This window comes from Lycium barbarum, chromosome 4 (assembly GCF_019175385.1).
Source record: "Lycium barbarum isolate Lr01 chromosome 4, ASM1917538v2, whole genome shotgun sequence".
In the NCBI taxonomy this organism is placed as follows: Eukaryota; Viridiplantae; Streptophyta; class Magnoliopsida; order Solanales; family Solanaceae; genus Lycium; species Lycium barbarum.
This window is the reverse complement of record NC_083340.1, coordinates 125,771,866-125,791,122: the sequence shown is the minus strand read 5'-3', so window position 1 is coordinate 125,791,122 and position 19,257 is coordinate 125,771,866. Positions and strand designations below refer to the sequence as shown.

At 35.8% G+C, this 19,257-nt stretch overlaps 1 protein-coding gene across 1 annotated transcript; it reads left to right on the top strand.

Moving 5' to 3' along the window:
• Positions 1-15,251: 15,251 nt before the first annotated feature.
• On the top strand, positions 15,252-18,491 carry LOC132636378 (indole-3-acetic acid-amido synthetase GH3.6-like). Its single transcript, XM_060353220.1, has 3 exons — positions 15,252-15,689; positions 16,378-17,309; positions 17,658-18,491. Exons 1-3 carry the CDS (start codon positions 15,379-15,381, stop codon positions 18,245-18,247), a joined length of 1,833 nt encoding a protein of 610 aa, XP_060209203.1. The 5' UTR covers positions 15,252-15,378; the 3' UTR covers positions 18,248-18,491.
• The last annotated feature ends 766 nt before the right edge of the window (positions 18,492-19,257 follow it).

The following is a 19,257-nucleotide window of genomic DNA, read 5'->3' as shown; positions in this document are numbered from 1 at the left end:
ATTTACTTAAGGCTCTTTCTTAAAAAAAAAAAAAAGAATTAGTTGCTAGTCAAAATGCATTACATAATCACTAATGATAGAGCAATAAATAAATTTATTAAGGAATACAATGAAAAGCCCCGTTTTGTGTTACCGGGAGGTGAAACCGGGGACGAGCTGCTGGTATAGACAGGAACAGCAGCGGTACAAGCACATAATGATAATTACTGAGAAATTTACATCTACCAAAAGGCTTGGAGATGCTATACTATTAACTAGGGTGTACCAAAAAAATCAATAAACTGCGTCAAACTGACAAATTGAGAAAAATTCGGATTAAAATCTGACAATAATAGGTTTAATTTGCTTTGGTTTTAACTAACTAAGGTCAAACCGGGATCAAGTTGACCAGTGCTGACCAGATTACATATACAATTTTTAATTACTTATACATATATAATTTATGAATATTAACTTTATCAAAGTTTTAGTTTCATAATATTTTAACATCAAGTTTAGACGTCCAAAAATTACAAAAAGCCCAAGCCAAAACTAAATTTACACCGCCTTAATTGTTAACAACAGATGAACATTGTATCAGCAGCGGAGCTAAAAATTTTTGTCAAGAGTGTTCAAATTCATATAATCTATATATTAAGGGTGTTCAATATGTAATATATGTCTGTAATACATAATAATTGATATGTTTACACGGTATAATTTTTCAGCGAAGGGTATTCGGTTGAACACCCTCGCCGGGCTGTGGCTCCGCCACTGCATTGTATCAATTTACTGCTATCACTGGAAGCTAGAAACCTTCCAGCGACAGTGCACTCGTTAATTAGTTCAGTTCTAGTCACTTGTTTATAAGAAGCCACGTTCTCTTTTAAACTTACATAGAGATGACTAAACGTGTCAACCGGTCCGGTTTAACCGGTTCAAACCGGTAACCGGACCGGTAAAATCGGAACCGGTAGAACAGGTTATTTCTTACCGGCCGGTTCCGATTTTTTTGAAACCGGAACCGGACCGGTTAAACCGCTGAATTTTTTTATTTTTTTTTTTAAATTTAGCCGTTGCGGTGCTGGGCTTATGGATGTTATTGGACCGTTGGCAACGGTCCATTTGTAAAAATGGCCGTTGCCAAACGGCCATAAATTAATTCCCCCTCCAACCCCCCAAACTTTTTTTTTTAACACTTTAACCCATTCCCCAACCCTATATAAACCCTTCTTCATTTTCATTTTAATCCACACCAATTCACTCTTCTCTTTCTCTCAAATCTCAATCTCTCAATTATAGTTACTTTGCAATAATTAGCCACTTTAAATTTCTCTCAAATAAATATTATAGTCTTATTCTAGTTTCAATTATTAATTTTACAATTATAATATTGTTGGTGGAGTTGGTGATTTTGCAACAATCCGAAGTAGCTTTGGTTGATTTGCAATTCTAGCCGCCTTCACTTTGTTGGAAATTAATCCGGCAATTTGGTACCTTCGTTTCAACTCTATCTTTATTTTTTGCAATTTAATTTACGCAATTTAATTTGTTGCAATTTATTTTCTTGTGATTTATTTAATTGTGATTTAAATTAATTCTATTTAATAATGGCAAAGAGATTTAGACGTGGTGCCGATAGTAGTAGTGGTATTGTTAGGGGTGGGCTTAATGAGGAAACATTTGTGGAAGAAACACCTAATTTAGGTATTGATGTTGGTGGAAATAATCCACTTTTAGGTCATGAGGCAATGCAACAACATTTTACCGACACTTTTAATGAAATTAATGAAGATGATGATGATGATGAAACACAACCCCCCGAAAATCCCATAGGAGATACATGTCCTGCACAATCACATACACAAGACAAACCGCCTAGAACTCGTAAGCCAACAACTAAAGTTTGGAAATTTATGACTAAGAATAGGGAAAACCAATCAGCTACATGTACCCTATGTGGACAAGTATTTAATTTTAAGCAAGGAACTGGTAAGGATGATGGAACGGGTACACTAAATGGTCATATGAGAAGCAAACATATGGATGTTTGGGGAGAGCAAACGGGTTCAAATGTGGGGGGTATTCAAATGACGATAGACCCACGAACCGGTAGAAATTTTAAGTATGACAAGAAAAAAGAGCGTGTAGAAATAGCTAAAATGGTAGCTTATGATTGTTTACCATTTTCCTTTCCCTCGGGTTTGGGGTTTGTTACTTACATTCAACATTGTTATAATCCGTTATTTGAGCATATTCCTAGAAGTACTTCTAGAGCCGATGTTATAGAGTTGTTTAAAAAATATAGATTTTATTTGCGCCATGTATTTAATTCTTTAAATTGTAATGTTTGTCTTACCGCTGATTTGGGTCTTAGTCTTAACAAGTTAGATTTTTTTGCTATTACATGTCATTGGGTTGATGACAACTGGGTTATGTAAAAAAGAATTATAACTTTTTTATATGATGAAGGAAAATGTCGTCACGATGGAAAATATTTAGCGGATTCAATGTCTACTATTATGAGATTTTTTAACATTTATAGAAAAACACTTTGTATTGCTTTAGTTAATGCTTCTAATAATACAAAGGCGATAGGTCTTATAAAAAGAGAACTAAACCCTCCGCTAAGAAATATTTTTCATGTAAGATGTAGTTGTCACATTTTAAACTTAATTGTTAAAGATGGTCTTGTGCATTTTGAAGATTCTGTTCAAAAAGTTAGAGATGCGGTTGCGTTTCTTTTTTGTAATGCTAATAGGGGAAGAATTAGAGATTTTAAGAATGCTTGTGTGGAAAATAACCTTAGACCTAGGAAAATTCAAGTAGAAATGAGACTAGATGGAACTACACTTACATTATGCTACAACAAGCATATGAGTATAGGATTCCCATACAACAAGTTCACAACAAATATAATACTGATAGTGATGATTGGTTAAATTTTTCGTATTGGGAAGAGTTAAAGAATGTGTTGAACTCTTAGAATTTTTTTATAATGCAACTCTTGCTTTTTCTAGACTATTCTATCCCACGGTAACCGGAATTTTAGCCTACTTAGCGGAAATAGCTAGAGTTTTACAAGAGTATAAATATAAACCCGGTTATCAAGTGGTTATTTTTGAAATGATAATCAAATTTAAGAAGTATTTTTTCCCATCCCGACTTTATTTATATTGATTTCTCTTTTAAATCCTTGTTTAAAAGTGTCGTATACTAAAAATTTGGTTAGTCAAATTTATACATTTTTAGAAATTGAAGAGGGAGTTCAACCATCTTTAGCTGAAGTCGAACTCGCTATTGATGATGAGTTTAGAAAAGTTTTTACTCATTATTCTAGTTTGGAAGAATGTGCTACACCCGTTGCTCCACGCTCTACTACTTCTCAGAGTAGCAAAAAGGGCTTGTCGGGTTTAAAAGTTTTACATTCACAGCCAACTTCTTCCTGTACTGCAAACTTTGATGAAATTTCATGCTTTTATTTGATGCAGCCAAATGTGGATATCAAGGAACTGGATGACTTGAACGTCCTAGCATGGTGGAAGAAGTACAAGGCAAGTTATCCGGTACTTTCAAGAATGGCTCGAGATATCCTTACGGTTCAAGTATCAATCGTGGCTTCGGAGAGCGCATTTAGCCAAGGAAGACAGCAAATTGGAGACCATAGACATTCATTATCCGGCTTTAGCTTGCAAGTACTAGTGTGCATTCGCGATTGGATAAGATCGAAGCGACGCAACCAAAACTTAGAAGCGGAGGAAGGCGAAGAGGAAGAAATTGAAGATTTGATAGCTAGTGGACCGGACCAAATGAAAGACTTTGAAGATATTTCCATGACCGAATATGATGTGGGGGAAATTAACGAAATGGTTCAAAATTAGTGATTTTATTATTCTACTATTTCTGTACAACTCATGTAATATTTGCAAGTTAAAAAAAACTACAACTTGCAAATAAATGTTATCCAAGAATGAATAAAATATATGACTCATTGAGCTTTCTTCTATTTACTTGTGTTCATATTAAAAATAAAAACTAGAAAGTTATATACTTGAAAAATAACTAAAATATATTAAGAATATACTTATAATGTATAGTATACTATAAGTATAACTTAAACATATATATATATATATATATATATATATATATATATATATAAGTTATATAACCTAAGTATATTGATATATATATATATATACGTATATTCTTACTATATTTTAGGTATATGTAGTATAACACTATAACTTAAACATATAACTTAATATATATATGTATACACGTATATTCTGTATTGCTGACTTGCTGTTAGCCTGTTAGTCAGTAAATATTTAAACTTTACTTATAAACTTGTATAACATATGTAAATATACCTACAATATACTAATAAATACTATAATATATATATATATATATATATATATATATATATATATATATATATATATATATATATATATATATATATAATACAAAAAACAAACAAAAAAAAGATTTTGGAGACTTTGAACCGGACCGGTTCCGGTTTGAGGTTTCAAACCGGTAAACCGGAACCGGTTAAACGGTTCCGATTTTTTAACCATAGATTAATCATGCTTTGGGATCCCGAAACTTCAATATTTTATATAGAACCCTACTTATTTTTGTGCGATTACTAAAGTAGGCTCAATATATCAAGGATAAGAAAATCTTCGGATTGCCGTTTTAGTAGTTGAAAAGTGCTCGAACGCCATTTTTGTTTGAAGGCTTGGTGTCATTAGCTTTAAGTTCTTTACGAATACTTGGGTTTAGATTTAAGTTCACTATTTTTTAGTCAAAATTGCAGCATTCATACAAATCTCAAAATAATTTAAATTGCATCATTCATAACAATATGAAAATACTTAAACTTATTCATTAATAAGAAACCCAAACTTTTTAAAATAGAATCATCAAAGAAAAAAAAACTTTTAAAAAAAACATTCATCAGTTAATGCCCTTGAGTTGATCTTCCGCCACCACCGCGAGATGTGCTACCACCGCGAGATGTGCCACCACCACTAGATGTGCCACCACCGCTAGATCTACCACCACGAAAGTTTCTTCCACCACGAGAGGTTCTTCCACCGCGAGATGTAGTTTGACCACCATGCCGTAAGGGACACTTTCCCTTATCATGACCAACATAATTGCAAAATGAGCATTTTCGAGTGTATCTCCCCGGTGGAACATCCATTTCGTTATGAATAAGGAAGTATGCTTTCTTTTTGAATTTACGAATGAATGCTTTATTTGCAACTATTGAAAATGGATCCGGTGACCAATAACTCTCAATACCAAGTGGGTAGAACCTTCCAGCATACGTTCTTGCATAATTTTCAACTGTATATTCCTCAGCCATGTACGGGGAGGCGATCTTTCCCATTGCGATAAAACACTTGAAGGCATGAGAACATGGCATGTGATATGATTGCCACTTGTCGCATGTGCATGTTCTTGGAATCTCACAAATTGTGTGGACGTTACCTCCTTTATCTTGGTGCACACTTGTTGTGAGTTCAAATATGCGCTCTGCAGAGTTGTACTCCATTCGGTCATGTTTTTGAGCCTTATATTTGTGGCACTCGAACAGTGGTGACGGTTTTGACATCTATCTTAGACCTACTGCTGCATGTGCTTTGGTCTCTTTTTAGCTATTGACAAACCGCTGATGTGCCGCGGATTTGTGGCACATTCGACGCCTTTTTACTATGAATTTTTGTTGTTTTCAAGTAAGTCTGGTTCTTGTTAATATGTTTCTGTTGTGTTTTAGGAAGATGATGGCCCAAAAGAAAAAACAAAGAACAAAGAAAATATTGGCCAGAAATGAATAATTGACATCCCGTCGATCAGTCGACGGACCGTCCTTCGAAGCGTCGATAAGCTCGATTTTCTAGTGATGGCCTGAGTTGAAGACAACAAAGGACGGTGCCATCGATGAAGCGTTGAAATGATCAACGCTTCGTCGTTTGTGTCATCAATCAAGATCTGCCAACACGAAGAGAGAAAGACAGAATACTCGACGGAGCGTAGAACTGGTCGACGGCACCGTCGAATGGATTACATCGCTGAAGAAATAAAAGACGGAGGAATCGACGGATCGTCGAACGATCGACGGTCCGTCGATCTTGCTATCAGGGGCAATTTTGTTAGTCGCTGCTGTGCGTTTTTTGAGCCTATTTAAAGAACATTTTAGGTTATTTTTAGTGTCCAGATTTTATTGTGCACGTGAACAAAGTTCCATTGGTGGGTGAGCATTGAATACTACACTTTTGGAGCTTAGTGAAGACACTAAGATTTTATTTTTCATCATCTTTATCACACTTTGTAAGCTTTATGTCTCATTTATTGCTTACTCCTTTTGAGACCATTATGTGTGAGTAGTTTCTTTAAACAAAGTTGTGGACTCAAATGATGGGTGTTATGTAATGGGTGTCTAACATTGTATATATATATATATAATGGGTTGTGATGTGTTTTATTATTTCGCATATTCATTGTTAGTTAGTGGTTGCAAACACTTGCTTATGCACAAACCCTAGTTTGTTTGGAAAGATGAACTAGGGTGTGAGTTGAAATAATATAACAAGGACTTTGTAAGCTTTATGTCGTTTAATGAACTCACTTAGGGATAAGCTAAGTTGTACTTGGCATATTTAATCGATCTTACTTGCAACTTTTCTACATTGGGAAAAATCATGAAAAGAAATACTTTCTACCTATTGGAAAATATTAGGAAGTGCATTAGAGATTAGTGCATACACAACCTCGACCCATTAGAAATATATCATATTGATACCCATAGCATAACATCTAATAAAAGCGGGGACACAACTTTGGTTCTTTCAATCCAAACAAATTCCAAACACTTCAAAATAGCAAATACAAGCCAAACCTCTCTTCTATACTATTCAGAATAAAATTAAAGTTTCTAGAGATTAGTTACATATATAATTAGTATATTTTTCTCTCCATATTCCCTGTGGATTCGACCCCAACCTTATTTGGGTTATTATATTTGACAACGTCCGCTTTACGCCAATAATAGGTGTAATTTAAGCGTATCAACCGCTCCACAATCTGCTTAAAAGTCATTCTCACTATTGTGGTGACGGGTAGTCCCCGTGCAGATTTCAACAAGCCATTAAATAACTCAGAGTTTTTTGTTGTCAGCATACCCCATCGCCTACCTTCATCCTGGTGTAATGTCCATTTGTCTTTATCAATTGCATTCAACTACTGGAAGGCTTCCTCATTCGCCCGCCTAATAATGTCTATCTGCAGGTTAAGCTTCTTCTCCTGATGCTCTGTTGCAGCCGCCCACATCCAATTGCAAAGTGCTGGGCTTCGATATGCCTTTTGGAAGTTTGCCTTCAGATGCCTTAAACAATAACGATGATAGGCAAAGGGTGGCTGTCACCCCTGCAAATTGAACATATTATGCAATATGCCAGCATTTCCGTCTGAGATCACACATATTCCCATGCGATCCTTAATAACGTGTTGCCTTAAGTAGTCCAAAAACATACCCCACGTACTAATGCTCTCATTAGCTGCAATTGTAAAGGCTAGAGGGAATATAGTTCCATTTGCATCCATTCCAACTGCAATTAGCAGCTTTATGTCGTATACCCCGTACACATGTGTTCCATCTATTGGTATTACAGGCCAACAATGAGCACAACCATCAATATGTGGTTTGAATGCCCAAAACACAGACTCAAAAATATTACCGGGCACACCAGGCTTCGATTTGAGCTTTCATTCAACAACAGTACCATGATTGAAGTGTTTTAGAGCCGCCATGTATCTCAGAAACTTCTTGAAAGAGCCCTCCCAATTGCCGTAGACTATCTCATGTGCACGCCTACGCCCAAGATACGCCTTCCTCTTACTAATAGTTTTGTTATGTACTTTCAGGACGACTGTAAAACAAGTTTTAATAGAAAACCCGAATAAGTTGAAATATCAGCATATAGCAACGAGGAACATTATATTAACACCAAAAATAAAATAAACTTAGGCGAAGGGGATATCTTGGGTTTTTTCCAATGTCGTCAACTAACACACGAGCAATCATATTGGTATCTGGATTGCAATGATCATCTGGGAGGTCACCTATATCACAAGTGTGTTTTGTGTAGAACTTTGAAATAGTTCACATCTTTTAAGCAGTTTCCTTACCACGGAGTATCCATTCGCAGCCTTGATATTTTCGTTTGCAGACCAATCGGCAAAGTTTTCATGTGGAATCGTCAACTTTAAACTCCCTCATCCCTTGGATGCAATACATCTTAACAACCCTTTGCAATGATTTTTTTCGAGCTGAAAATCATGCATTTTTAATTATGAGCCTTTTGTTTTAAAAGATCCACTGGCTCTTTCCACAAACTTCGCCGAATATGATCATCATCCCTAGTAAAGACAAAGACATCTGGGAGATCTTGAAGATGATCAAGATACGGGATCTCATCGAAATGCCACTGAATCGGGGTCGACTCTTGCTGTTCAAATGGTTGCTGTGAATTCAGTTCCTCCTGGTGTGCCGGACTGTTCATCATGTCTTGCAACAGTTCTACTTGATATTGAGGATTAGTTCCAACCTCAACCTCATCCTCAATTTGCTCATTGTCACTTTCCTCTGCATTAGGTATTTCCTCGCTATCGCTCGATGATGTCACTATATAATTCGGACCATCCATAGCAGGTCTTTGCCTATAATTTGGTGCCACATTCTCCCTACATAAGAAAGTAGAGTATTTGAACTACAACATATCAAATAATACTATTGATGTTAAAAAAAAATAGACATACCGATATTAATCAACTGCACCGAAGCTTGAGAGAGGACTATCGTTTTTAGTAGTTGGATAGGCTTAGGATGTTCCAACCTGATTCATCCATCCAGATTGAGGGGACCGTCCGATATGATCCATATCAGGTGTATAGGCCCTAAATAATATAATCGACATCATTAGTAGCATTCAAGTGCCACTACACATAATAATAATAATAATAATAATAATAATAATAATAATAATGTAAAAAAATGAATATTTACCACTGTCCACCAAATTGCTGACTTAAACTATCCAGAAGCATGTGGCTCGTCAAAATACTTTCATAAGTACTCATGTCAGGGTAAATATGTTCATAAGTAGGTTCCGCTTGAGTGACTTCGGCCTGAATTCTAGACGGGGCTTCCCGACGAGGTCTATTTCGGGCTTCCCGAGGAGCCCTAGCCATGAATTCAAGTCGATTAATAGGAATCTTCTTTATGTACATTTTAAGGACGTTTAAAGTTATGCATTCCTTATAATCCTAAGACGCCTTCAAATAATTCGTCAAAGAACCATCGTCATGAATGTACCACTATCCATAACTAGTTACACCTTGCGGCGTAAATGACATTGGATATTTTCCAATTATATTTAAATCAAAAGCACTCCTACTAACTTGTAGTCTATTATACAAGGCTTGGAGTAGTTTTGAGAATTTTAAGTCAAGTGAAAACTTAACATGGTATTTTGGGGGAGAATCATAGCGCAAATTATTTTCCTCGAATATAATTTGTCCGTTCCAGAATAAAGAAACTCTAATTTTTGGAACATCTTCCATTTTTTAACTAATTTAGGAGGAATACAAAATGCAAAAACTGGATGAAAGTTAGAATTTGTGTTAAAAATTGGATGAAGCTTAGAATTGTTTCTCTCATTTGAAATCTGTATTAATAAGATTTGAAGTTTGAATATTGAACCAACGCATGCATGCAATTAGTGTGTCTTGCAGTGTTATGTCAAATCAAATTAAGTACGGAGTATTGCATAACGCATGAATTAACCGCGCTATGTCAGTCCCTGGCAGTATAGTGCAGTAAAGTACTGCGTTATGTCAGGAAAACACAGTAAATTGCTGCGTTATATATGTATAACGCAGTAAATTACTGCGTTATTCTGTCATAACGCATTATTTTACTACGCTATATCGCTGCAATATGTTGTCACCTCAACTATCATACAGAAAAACGTTACAATTCGAATCACACTTTAAGTGTTATATAACGTAATTTGATGAATAGTTACCAACCACACAAAATTCCATACAAAATTGAGTTACTATGTCATTTTTTGACCAATTTAGAGATATTAGTTGTGTTATATCGTTCACTCCAGAAAACATATTCGACGCAATGGGTAGGACATGGAAATTGGGTGAAGATTTTGAATACTCAAACAACCCGAACGAGAGATACAACCAACGTTACAACAATATGATGATAGAGGAGTGGAATTGGCATGATAGGGAGGCTGCAGCACTGGAGCAAAAGTTAGCGTCAGTAGGGTTTAAACGCCCCAAAGAACGTGCTATGTCAATGCCTCGTGAAACTCCACAAGAGTTTAATTTTGTTCTTAACCGTTTTCGCGAAGAGAACAATCAGATGCAAATACGTTACCTTAGGGTAGAATATGGTGTACATGGTAGCACAAGATTTAGATCCAAGCGGGTTTCGGACTGTGAGATGTCCGATGAAGATTAATATTTTTTATATAAAGTAAGTAGGTAGGGTCATAAAGACCAACCCCCTCCCCTCCCCAGCTAGGAGTACATGGGGGTTTGCAACTATGTAAGTAGCACTTTCTTTTGTTATTAGACTACAACGTATTCAATGTCGAGTAGTAGAAACTCAGCTTGGTCTTCACTCCTTCCAAAAGAACCAAATAGCAGTGATGATGAGAGTTCAAATTATAGCAGTTTTTCGAGCGATACTAGTGATTTCAAACTAGATGAGCTAAATCCCCACTTTCTTATAGAGCGTAATGATGATTTCTGCAGTGTGAAATATTTAGATCAGCGAGAATATTATTGCGGTTTACGCCGAGAATGGTCACATCGGCTTGCCGAATCAGAACGTCTTGTTCGTGACTTGAAAAATCTCAATGCTCCAATCCCAACAAGGTACTCCACAACCATGCCTCGAGTAGGTCCATAAACTTGCGAGCTTGCCGTGCAAAGGATTAGAAAAGAAAACAACAGAATTCTAGCAAGACGATGTAAATTTTACATGCTAAAGTTGGCCGAAGAACAAGCATCATCAACCGGTATAGAACTAACATCTACTGAAAAGGATGTGTCTTAAGAAACCGCCAATATTTTTCTGAGGACTATATTGAGGACTTCTATTCTGATGATGATTAAGAATGTTGTGATTTTAGTTTTACGTTTAATTTATGATGATGTTGTTATTTTGAAGAACATTAGTATGTTTAGTTTTTCATCGACTCAAGGGCATGAATGGATGAATGTATTTTAAGTTTTTTTTTTTATGATAATATTTTTACTACTTTTGGATTATTATTAATGAACAAGTTTAAGTATTCGTAAAGAACTTAAAGCTAATGACACCAAACATTCAAACAAAAATGACATTCAAGCACTTTTCAACCACTAAAATAGCAATCCGAAGATTTTCTTATCCTTGATGTATTGAGCCTACCTTATTAATCGTACAAAAATAAGTAGGGTTCTATATAAAGTGTTGAAGTTTCGGGGTCCCAAAGCATGATTAATGTATGGTCAAAGTACATTAAAAAGTGTAATGAAGAGGGGTTAACCAAAAGGACAAAAAAAAAAAAAAAAAGGAACCCTTTAGCGCAGTAAATTACTGCGCTAAAGCACTTGATGGTCGTCCCAGTTAAGTGCTTTAGCGTAGTATTTTACTGCGCTAAAGACAGTTTTGTAACTTTTTTTTTTTTGGGGTATTTTAGTTCAAAAGGTTTTTTTTTGGGTCATTTTGGTTCCGGACTCTTTTTCTATTAAGGATGTTGTTAAGAAGAAAATACTTTCTTGAAAAATAAATCGATTTCTTACTCTTTTTTTTCTTTTTTAGTATCTAATAAGTAAGTAAAATAATATTATCTGCAGAGCATTTATATGTAATTTAACAAAATACTACGAGGGTGTGATGAGTTGGGGAGTGGAGGTGGCAGGGATGGGATGGTCAATACGTGGGGGTTGGAGGTATTGGATGAGTCCGGAACCAAAATAACCCAAAACAAAACCTTTTGAACCAAAATACCCCAACAAAAAAAAAGTTACAAAACTGCTTTTAGCGCAGTAAATTACTGCGCTAAAGGGTTCCTTATTTTATTTTTTTGCCCTTTTGGTTAACCCCTCTTTCATTACACTTTCTAACGTACTTTGACCATAGATTAATCATGCTTCGGGATCCTGAAACTTCAATATTTTATATAGAACCCTACTTATTTTTGTGCGATTACTAAGGTAGGCTCAATACATCAAGGATAAGAAAATCTTCGGATTGCCGTTTTAGTGGTTGAAAAGTGCTCGAACGCCATTTTTATTTGAAGGCTTGGTGTCATTAGCTTTAAGTTCTTTACGAATACTTAGGTTTAGATTTAAGTGTACTATTTTTTAGTCAAAATTGTAGCATTCATACAAATCTCAAAATAATTAAATTGCATCATTCATAACAATATGAAAATACTTAAACTTGTTCATTTATAAGAAACCCAAACTTTTTAAAATACAATCATCAAAGAAAGAAAAAAACTTAAAAAACATTCATCAGTTAATGCCCTTAAGTTGATTTTCCGCCACCACCACGAGATGTGCCACCATTGCTAGATCTACCACCACGAAAGTTTCTTCCACCACAAGACGTACTTCCAACGCGAGATGTAGTTTGACCACCATGTCGTAAGGGACCCTTGCGCTTATCATGACCAACATAATTGCAAAATGAGCATTTTCGAGTGTATCTCCCCGGTGGAACATCCATTTCATTATGAATACGGGAGTATGCTTTCTTTTTGAATTTACGGATAAATGCTTTATTTGCAAGCATTGAAAATGGATTCGGTGGCCAATAACTCTCACTACCAAGTGGGTAGAACCTTCCAGCATACGTTCTTGTATAATTTTCAACTGTACATTCGTCAGCCATGTACGGGGAGGCGTTCTTTCCTATTGCGATAAAACACTTGAAGGCATGAGAACATAGCATGTGATATAATTGTCACTTGCCGCATGTGCATGTTCTTGGAATCTCACAAATTGTGTGGATGTTACCTCCTTTGTCTTGGTGCACACTTGTTGTGAGTTCAAATTTCGCTCTGCAGAGTTGTATTCCATCCGGTCATGTTTCTGAGCCTTATATTTGTGGTACTCGAACAATTGTGACGGTTTTGACATCCATCTTAGACCTGCTGCTGCATGTGCTTTAGCCTCTTTTCACCAGTACGGTGACGGGTAGTCCCCGTGCAGATTTCAACAAGCCATTGAATGACTCAGAGCTGTTTGTTGTCAGCATAACCCATCGCCTACCTTCATCCTGGTGTAATGTCCATTTGTCTTTATCAATTGCATTCAACCAGTGGAAGGCTTCCTCATTCGCCCGCCTAATAATGTCCATCTGTAGGTTAAACTTCTTCTCCTGATGCTCTATTGCAGCTGCCCACATCCAATTGCAAATTGCTGGGCTTCGATATGCCTTTTGGAAGTTTGCCTTCAAATGCCTTAAACAATAACTATGGTAGGCAAAGGGTGGCTGCCACCCCTTCAAATTGAACATATTGTGCAATATGCCAGCATTTCTGTCTGAGATCACACATATTCCCATGCGATCCTTAATAACGTGTTGCCTTAAGTAATCCAAAAACATACCCCACATACTAATGCTCTCATTAGCTGCAATTGCAAAAGCTAGAGGGAATATAGCTCCATTTGCATCCATTACAACTGCAATTAGCAGCTTTATGTCGTATACCCCGTACACATGTGTTCCATCTATTGATATTACAGGCCGACAATGAGCAAAACCATCAATGCATGGTTTGAATGCCCAAAACACAAACTCAAAAATATTACCGGGCACACCAAGCTTCGATTTGAGCTTCCATTCAACAACAGTACCATGATTGAGGTGTTGTAGAGCCGCCATGTATCTCGGCAACTTCTTGAAAGAGCCCTCCCAATTGCCGTAGACTATCTCATGTGCACACCTACGCCCATTATACACATTCCTCTTGCTAACAGTTTTGCTATATACTTTCAGGACGGCTGTAATACAATCTTTAATAGGGAACCTGAATAGTTGAAATATCAGCATATAGCAATGAGGAACATTATATTAACACCAAAAATAAAGGATAAGTGTATTTAAGAGGTTTAATTGTAATACAATAAATGTGAGTAATTGAAGAGTCTAAACGTGTATGAATAGTTACACAATTCATCATGATTTAAAGAGTATAATAAAGTTCTGGATAACCAAAAGACTCAATGCATTATTTAGCTAATTTAAATAATACTATTTAATTAGGATTTGACTCAATGTTGATGAAAATTAATTACTGCTCTTGAACGTGTATGAACCTTCATAAAATTAAAATATAGTACTATTTCATATTTAATATATTAGATGTTTTTATTATAGTATGATTTATTGCAGGGGCAAAATTTTAATCCACCTTTAAAGGTTGGAGCTTCCCACTTTTATTATAGTATGATTTAATCTATTTTAGTCCGCTCAAATTCAATTTAACCCATCCATTTGATACTCCTAAATAGCACCATGTTTATGCTTGGAAAAGATTATGACAGAGACAAATTAGAAATGGATAAAACAACTTATCTGTACATTACATGTGTGTGAATATTGATTGGATAATTTCGTGGAGATGATAGAGAGGAATTTTACAGATACACGACACAATTATACAGTGCAGGCAGGATGACTCTTATTATTAAAAGGAAATGTTAATGTAGTAGATGGTTGAGAACCAACAGGTTGCTATTCACTTTTTAACTTGCCAAAAAAAATTGGGACACAGATAAAAAAAATTGGGACACAGATAACGAATCCATTTGTAGACCCATACATAATAAGTATGAGTTCAATTATCAACATCGCAACTTCCCTAATCACCTATTGTGATTAAAAAAAAAAAAGATTTAAACCATAAAAAATTATGGTTGGATGGATATAATACCTTCACCCTTTTATAAGAGATTTTAGATATAAAAAAAATTATTACAAGGGGTATAACCCCATATTCTCCTTTAATAAATTTTATGCGACTCTGAATTAATCGGAGATCTAATGCGGGATATCGAATAAAGAACAAGAAAGAAAGATTGTATTCTTTTTAAACGCTATAGTAAGTTGGAATGGAGCCACAGCTATCCAAAACTTTTCACTATATAAAGCCCCTTTTTACTTGATCTACCCACACACCCAAAAATCAGTTTCCTTCTGATAACAACTCTTGCCTAAACCATCCTATATACTGTCTTTGACAATTGCACCTTTTCTCTGCCTCATTATATACATATAACAGGTTTTTACTTGCAACCTTAACAATGCCTGAGGCACCAAAGACTTTTAGTGTTACAGAAGAAAACAAGAAAACTCTTCATTTCATTGAAGAGGTGACAACCAAAGCTGATGAAGTCCAAAAGAGAGTACTTTCTGAAATTCTCTCTCGAAATGCCAACGTTGAGTACTTGCAGCGCCATGGTCTTAAAAATGGCTATTGTACCGACAGAGACACCTTCAAGAAAGTCATGCCTGTTATTACCTATGAAGATATTCAGCCTGAAATCAACCGTATTGCTAATGGCGATACATCTCCCATCTTCTGCTCCCAACCCGTCTCCGAGTTCTTGACAAGGTCTGTCTAATTATTTTTTTTCCGAAACTCAGGGTGACTAAACAGAATTGGTTGCCAAAAGCCAAATTATAATAACAGGCCCTAAATATAGTGCATAAAATTCATATTACTAATGACTAATGAGACACAAAAAACTTTTTTTATGATCTATGGACCAATCAAATGAGATAAACTTGCTTTATGATCTTCTGCTCCCAACCCATCTCTAAGTTCTTAACAAGGTAGCTTTAATTTCTTTTTTCCTCCCATCTAAACTAACGTACTACAGTCACTCAGTCAACCTCTCTATAATAGGCTACCTTTATAATAACATTTCACTGACAAAGTTTTTTTTTTTTTTTGGACCGATTTTCATATTACGTTATATTATATATTTCCTATAATGATATTTCATTATAGCAGTCAAAAAGTATACAACTTTGTTACAGAGAGGTTTGAATACTACTATAATACAATAACAAGAAGGGAAATATTTATCGTCGAAAGGTGTGGTAGAATGGTAAAAGGAATATTAAAACTCCTCATAATGAGCTTTTATTCAGACAGTGGTTTCAGACACCGGACACTTAAAGAGAAAAAAATCCTTATGTTTTCATTTTTTTTTTATAATTCTGTTGGAATTTGTCATTCTTGCATAGTTCTTGTTTTGTAGCAAGTCTTTAACTAAATGACATTTTTCTATATGTAGTTCTGGCACATCAGGAGGGGAAAGAAAATTGATGCCAACGACAGAGGAAGAGCTAGGGAGAAGATCACTTCTCTATAGCCTTTTAATGCCTGTGATGAGCCAATTTGTTCCAGATTTGGAGAAAGGAAAAGGAATGTACTTTCTGTTCATAAAATCTGAAGCTAAAACCCCAGGTGGACTATTAGCTCGCCCTGTTTTAACAAGTTATTACAAAAGCCCTCATTTCAAGAACAGACGACCCGACCCTTATACAAACTACACTAGCCCGAATGAAACAATTCTCTGCCCTGATTCTTACCAGAGCATGTATTCCCAAATGCTTTGCGGACTCTGCCAAAATGCAGAAGTCCTAAGGGTTGGCGCGGTTTTCGCCTCTGGCTTCATCCGCGCCATCCGCTTCCTCGATAAACACTGGCCTCTTCTTTGTGATGATATTCGATCTGGTACCATAAACGCCGAATTGATTACCGATCCTTCAGTGAGGGAAGTTGTGATGAAAATTCTTAAACCTGATCCGGACTTGGCTGATTTTATTGGGGCGGAATGTAGCAAGAAATCATGGCAAGGGATTATTACTAGGCTGTGGCCTAATACAAAGTATGTTGATGTTATTGTGACTGGAACAATGTCACAGTATATACCAATTCTTGATTATTATAGCAATGGTCTCCCTCTTGTGTGTACCATGTATGCTTCCTCTGAATGCTACTTTGGTGTCAACCTTAACCCCCTTTGCAAGCCTGCAGATGTCTCGTACACACTTATTCCGACCATGTGCTACTTCGAGTTCTTGCCAATTCATAGAAACAATGGTGTCATGGATTCTATCTCCGCGCCAAAATCGCTCAATGAGAAAGGACAGCAAAAGTTAGTTGATTTAGTTGATGTCAAGATTGGCCAGGAGTACGAGCTTGTTGTCACCACATATGCTGGTAAATTTAGACACATTTCTAATACTTCTTATGTTTCAATTTGTTTGACTTACGTTCTTTTTTAGTCTTTTTTTTTTAAAGTTATTTTTTTTTTATAATTTGACAACTCTTTAGTTTCAACATCCCGCGAGACATGTTTGAGACCACAAAATTAAAGAGCGTTTTGGTATATTATACATCTATTTAGATTAAGACTACAAGATTAAAAAGTCAAAAAAAATAAATTCCTTAAATTTTTGTCAAGTCAAATATGACAAATTGAAACAGAGAGAAAAATTGTTAGCGGTACTTTATCTTGCCACACACTTTAGTCTAAGCTTAGTTTAATCGATTTTATGTCGATTTCAGGACTCTATCGGTACAGGGTTGGTGATGTGCTTAGAGTTGCTGGCTTCAAAAACAACGCCCCTCAATTCAACTTCATTTGCAGGAAAAATGTAGTCTTGAGCATTGATTCAGACAAGACTGATGAAGTTGAGCTGCAAAACGCCATGAAAAATGCAGTGAGCCACTTGATGCCATTCGATGCACACGTGACCGAGTACACCAGCTACGCGGACACAACCACCACAATTCCAGGCCACTACGTCTTATTCTGGGAAATTAACGTGAATGGCTCAACCCCAGTTCCTCCATCGGTCTTTGAAGACTGTTGCCTCACAGTTGAAGAGTCGTTAAACAGCGTCTACCGCCAAGGCCGTGTGTCGGACAAATCCATAGGCCCTCTTGAAATCAGGATTGTGGAAGTTGGGACATTTGATAAGCTAATGGACTATGCTATAAGCTTAGGTGCTTCAATAAACCAGTACAAGACACCACGGTGTGTGAAATTTGCACCTATTATTGAACTTTTGAATTCAAAAGTCATGTCCAATTGCTTCAGCCCAAAGTGTCCAAAATGGATTCCAGGCCACAAGCAATGGAACAACATGAACTGATGATTAATCTCATGTCCCTACAAAGAACAAGTGAACAATTGGGATTCAATTTAGTATTAGTGATTATTAAGAACATCCTACATAGGCTAATTAACCCTGTTCTCTTCCTCAAAACCACTACAAATTTTGTGGGTGTTATTACTTTTCCTTCATTAAAAATCTGTTCTTACGAGTTTCTTAGGAGCCACACTTTGTCCATGAGAATTGTTTACTTTTTTAGGAATAATTTTTTACTTTATTTCAACATCAGTGTTTGGTTATAAAATTTTAAATTTAACTTGGAGTTGGATTCCAGATTTGGAAAAGTGCTCCCAACCGGCTTTCCAACTCTATATTCATAAATTCTAAATAAAATGCTCTTTTCTCTCCTTTGCAAAAGGTATAACCAAACACAACTCTATCCTCCAATTTCAAATATTCCAAATAAAGTAAAAAATATTTGAAATTTATGGCCAAACCCCTACTTAGTATTTGCAACTGCTTTTTTCTTTATGTTAGAAGCTTTAAATTAGCCACGTACATAAATTCAGTTCCTATTTCAAGAAAGGCTTTTGTGGGAAATGTTTTCTTTTTTCCGGGCAAGAAATCTTGCCCACTGAACTATCTTGAACCACTTGCCAAAGTGGTGGTACCCTTTAAGCTGTTTTTGTTATCTAATAAGGGCAGACGTGGAGTCAAAATTAAAATTTATGGGTCGGGATTCTAATCTTTTTAAATTACCGCATTCTAAATTAGATAATTTGTATTTGGGCAAATATAGTATTTAGACTAAAGCTTCTGAATTCAGTCAAACCTGTAACACAGATTCTAGCTCCAGTAGTGTTCGCGATTTGGTTAAAAATCGATCCAAACTGAAAACTGAACCAAACAGATTAAATAAACTGATGTTTATTTAGGTTAGGTTTGATTGGTTTTATATTTTTAAAAACCTCTAATATTTGGTTTGGTTTTGGTTTTACTAAAAGCAAACCGAAGAAAAAATCGAACCGATAAATCTTATACAAAATATT

What these genes read in the sequence shown, in the direction of transcription:
- LOC132636378 (XM_060353220.1), top strand. Translation starts at nt 15,379, where the DNA reads ATGCCTGAGGCACCAAAGACTTTTAGTGTTACAGAAGAAAACAAGAAA. An exon ending in GTCTCCGAGTTCTTGACAAG is followed by an intron (nt 15,690 to 16,377) that starts GTCTGTCTAATT and finishes TTCTATATGTAG; the next exon opens with TTCTGGCACATCAGGAGGGG. An exon ending in TGTTGTCACCACATATGCTG is followed by an intron (nt 17,310 to 17,657) that starts GTAAATTTAGAC and finishes TGTCGATTTCAG; the next exon opens with GACTCTATCGGTACAGGGTT.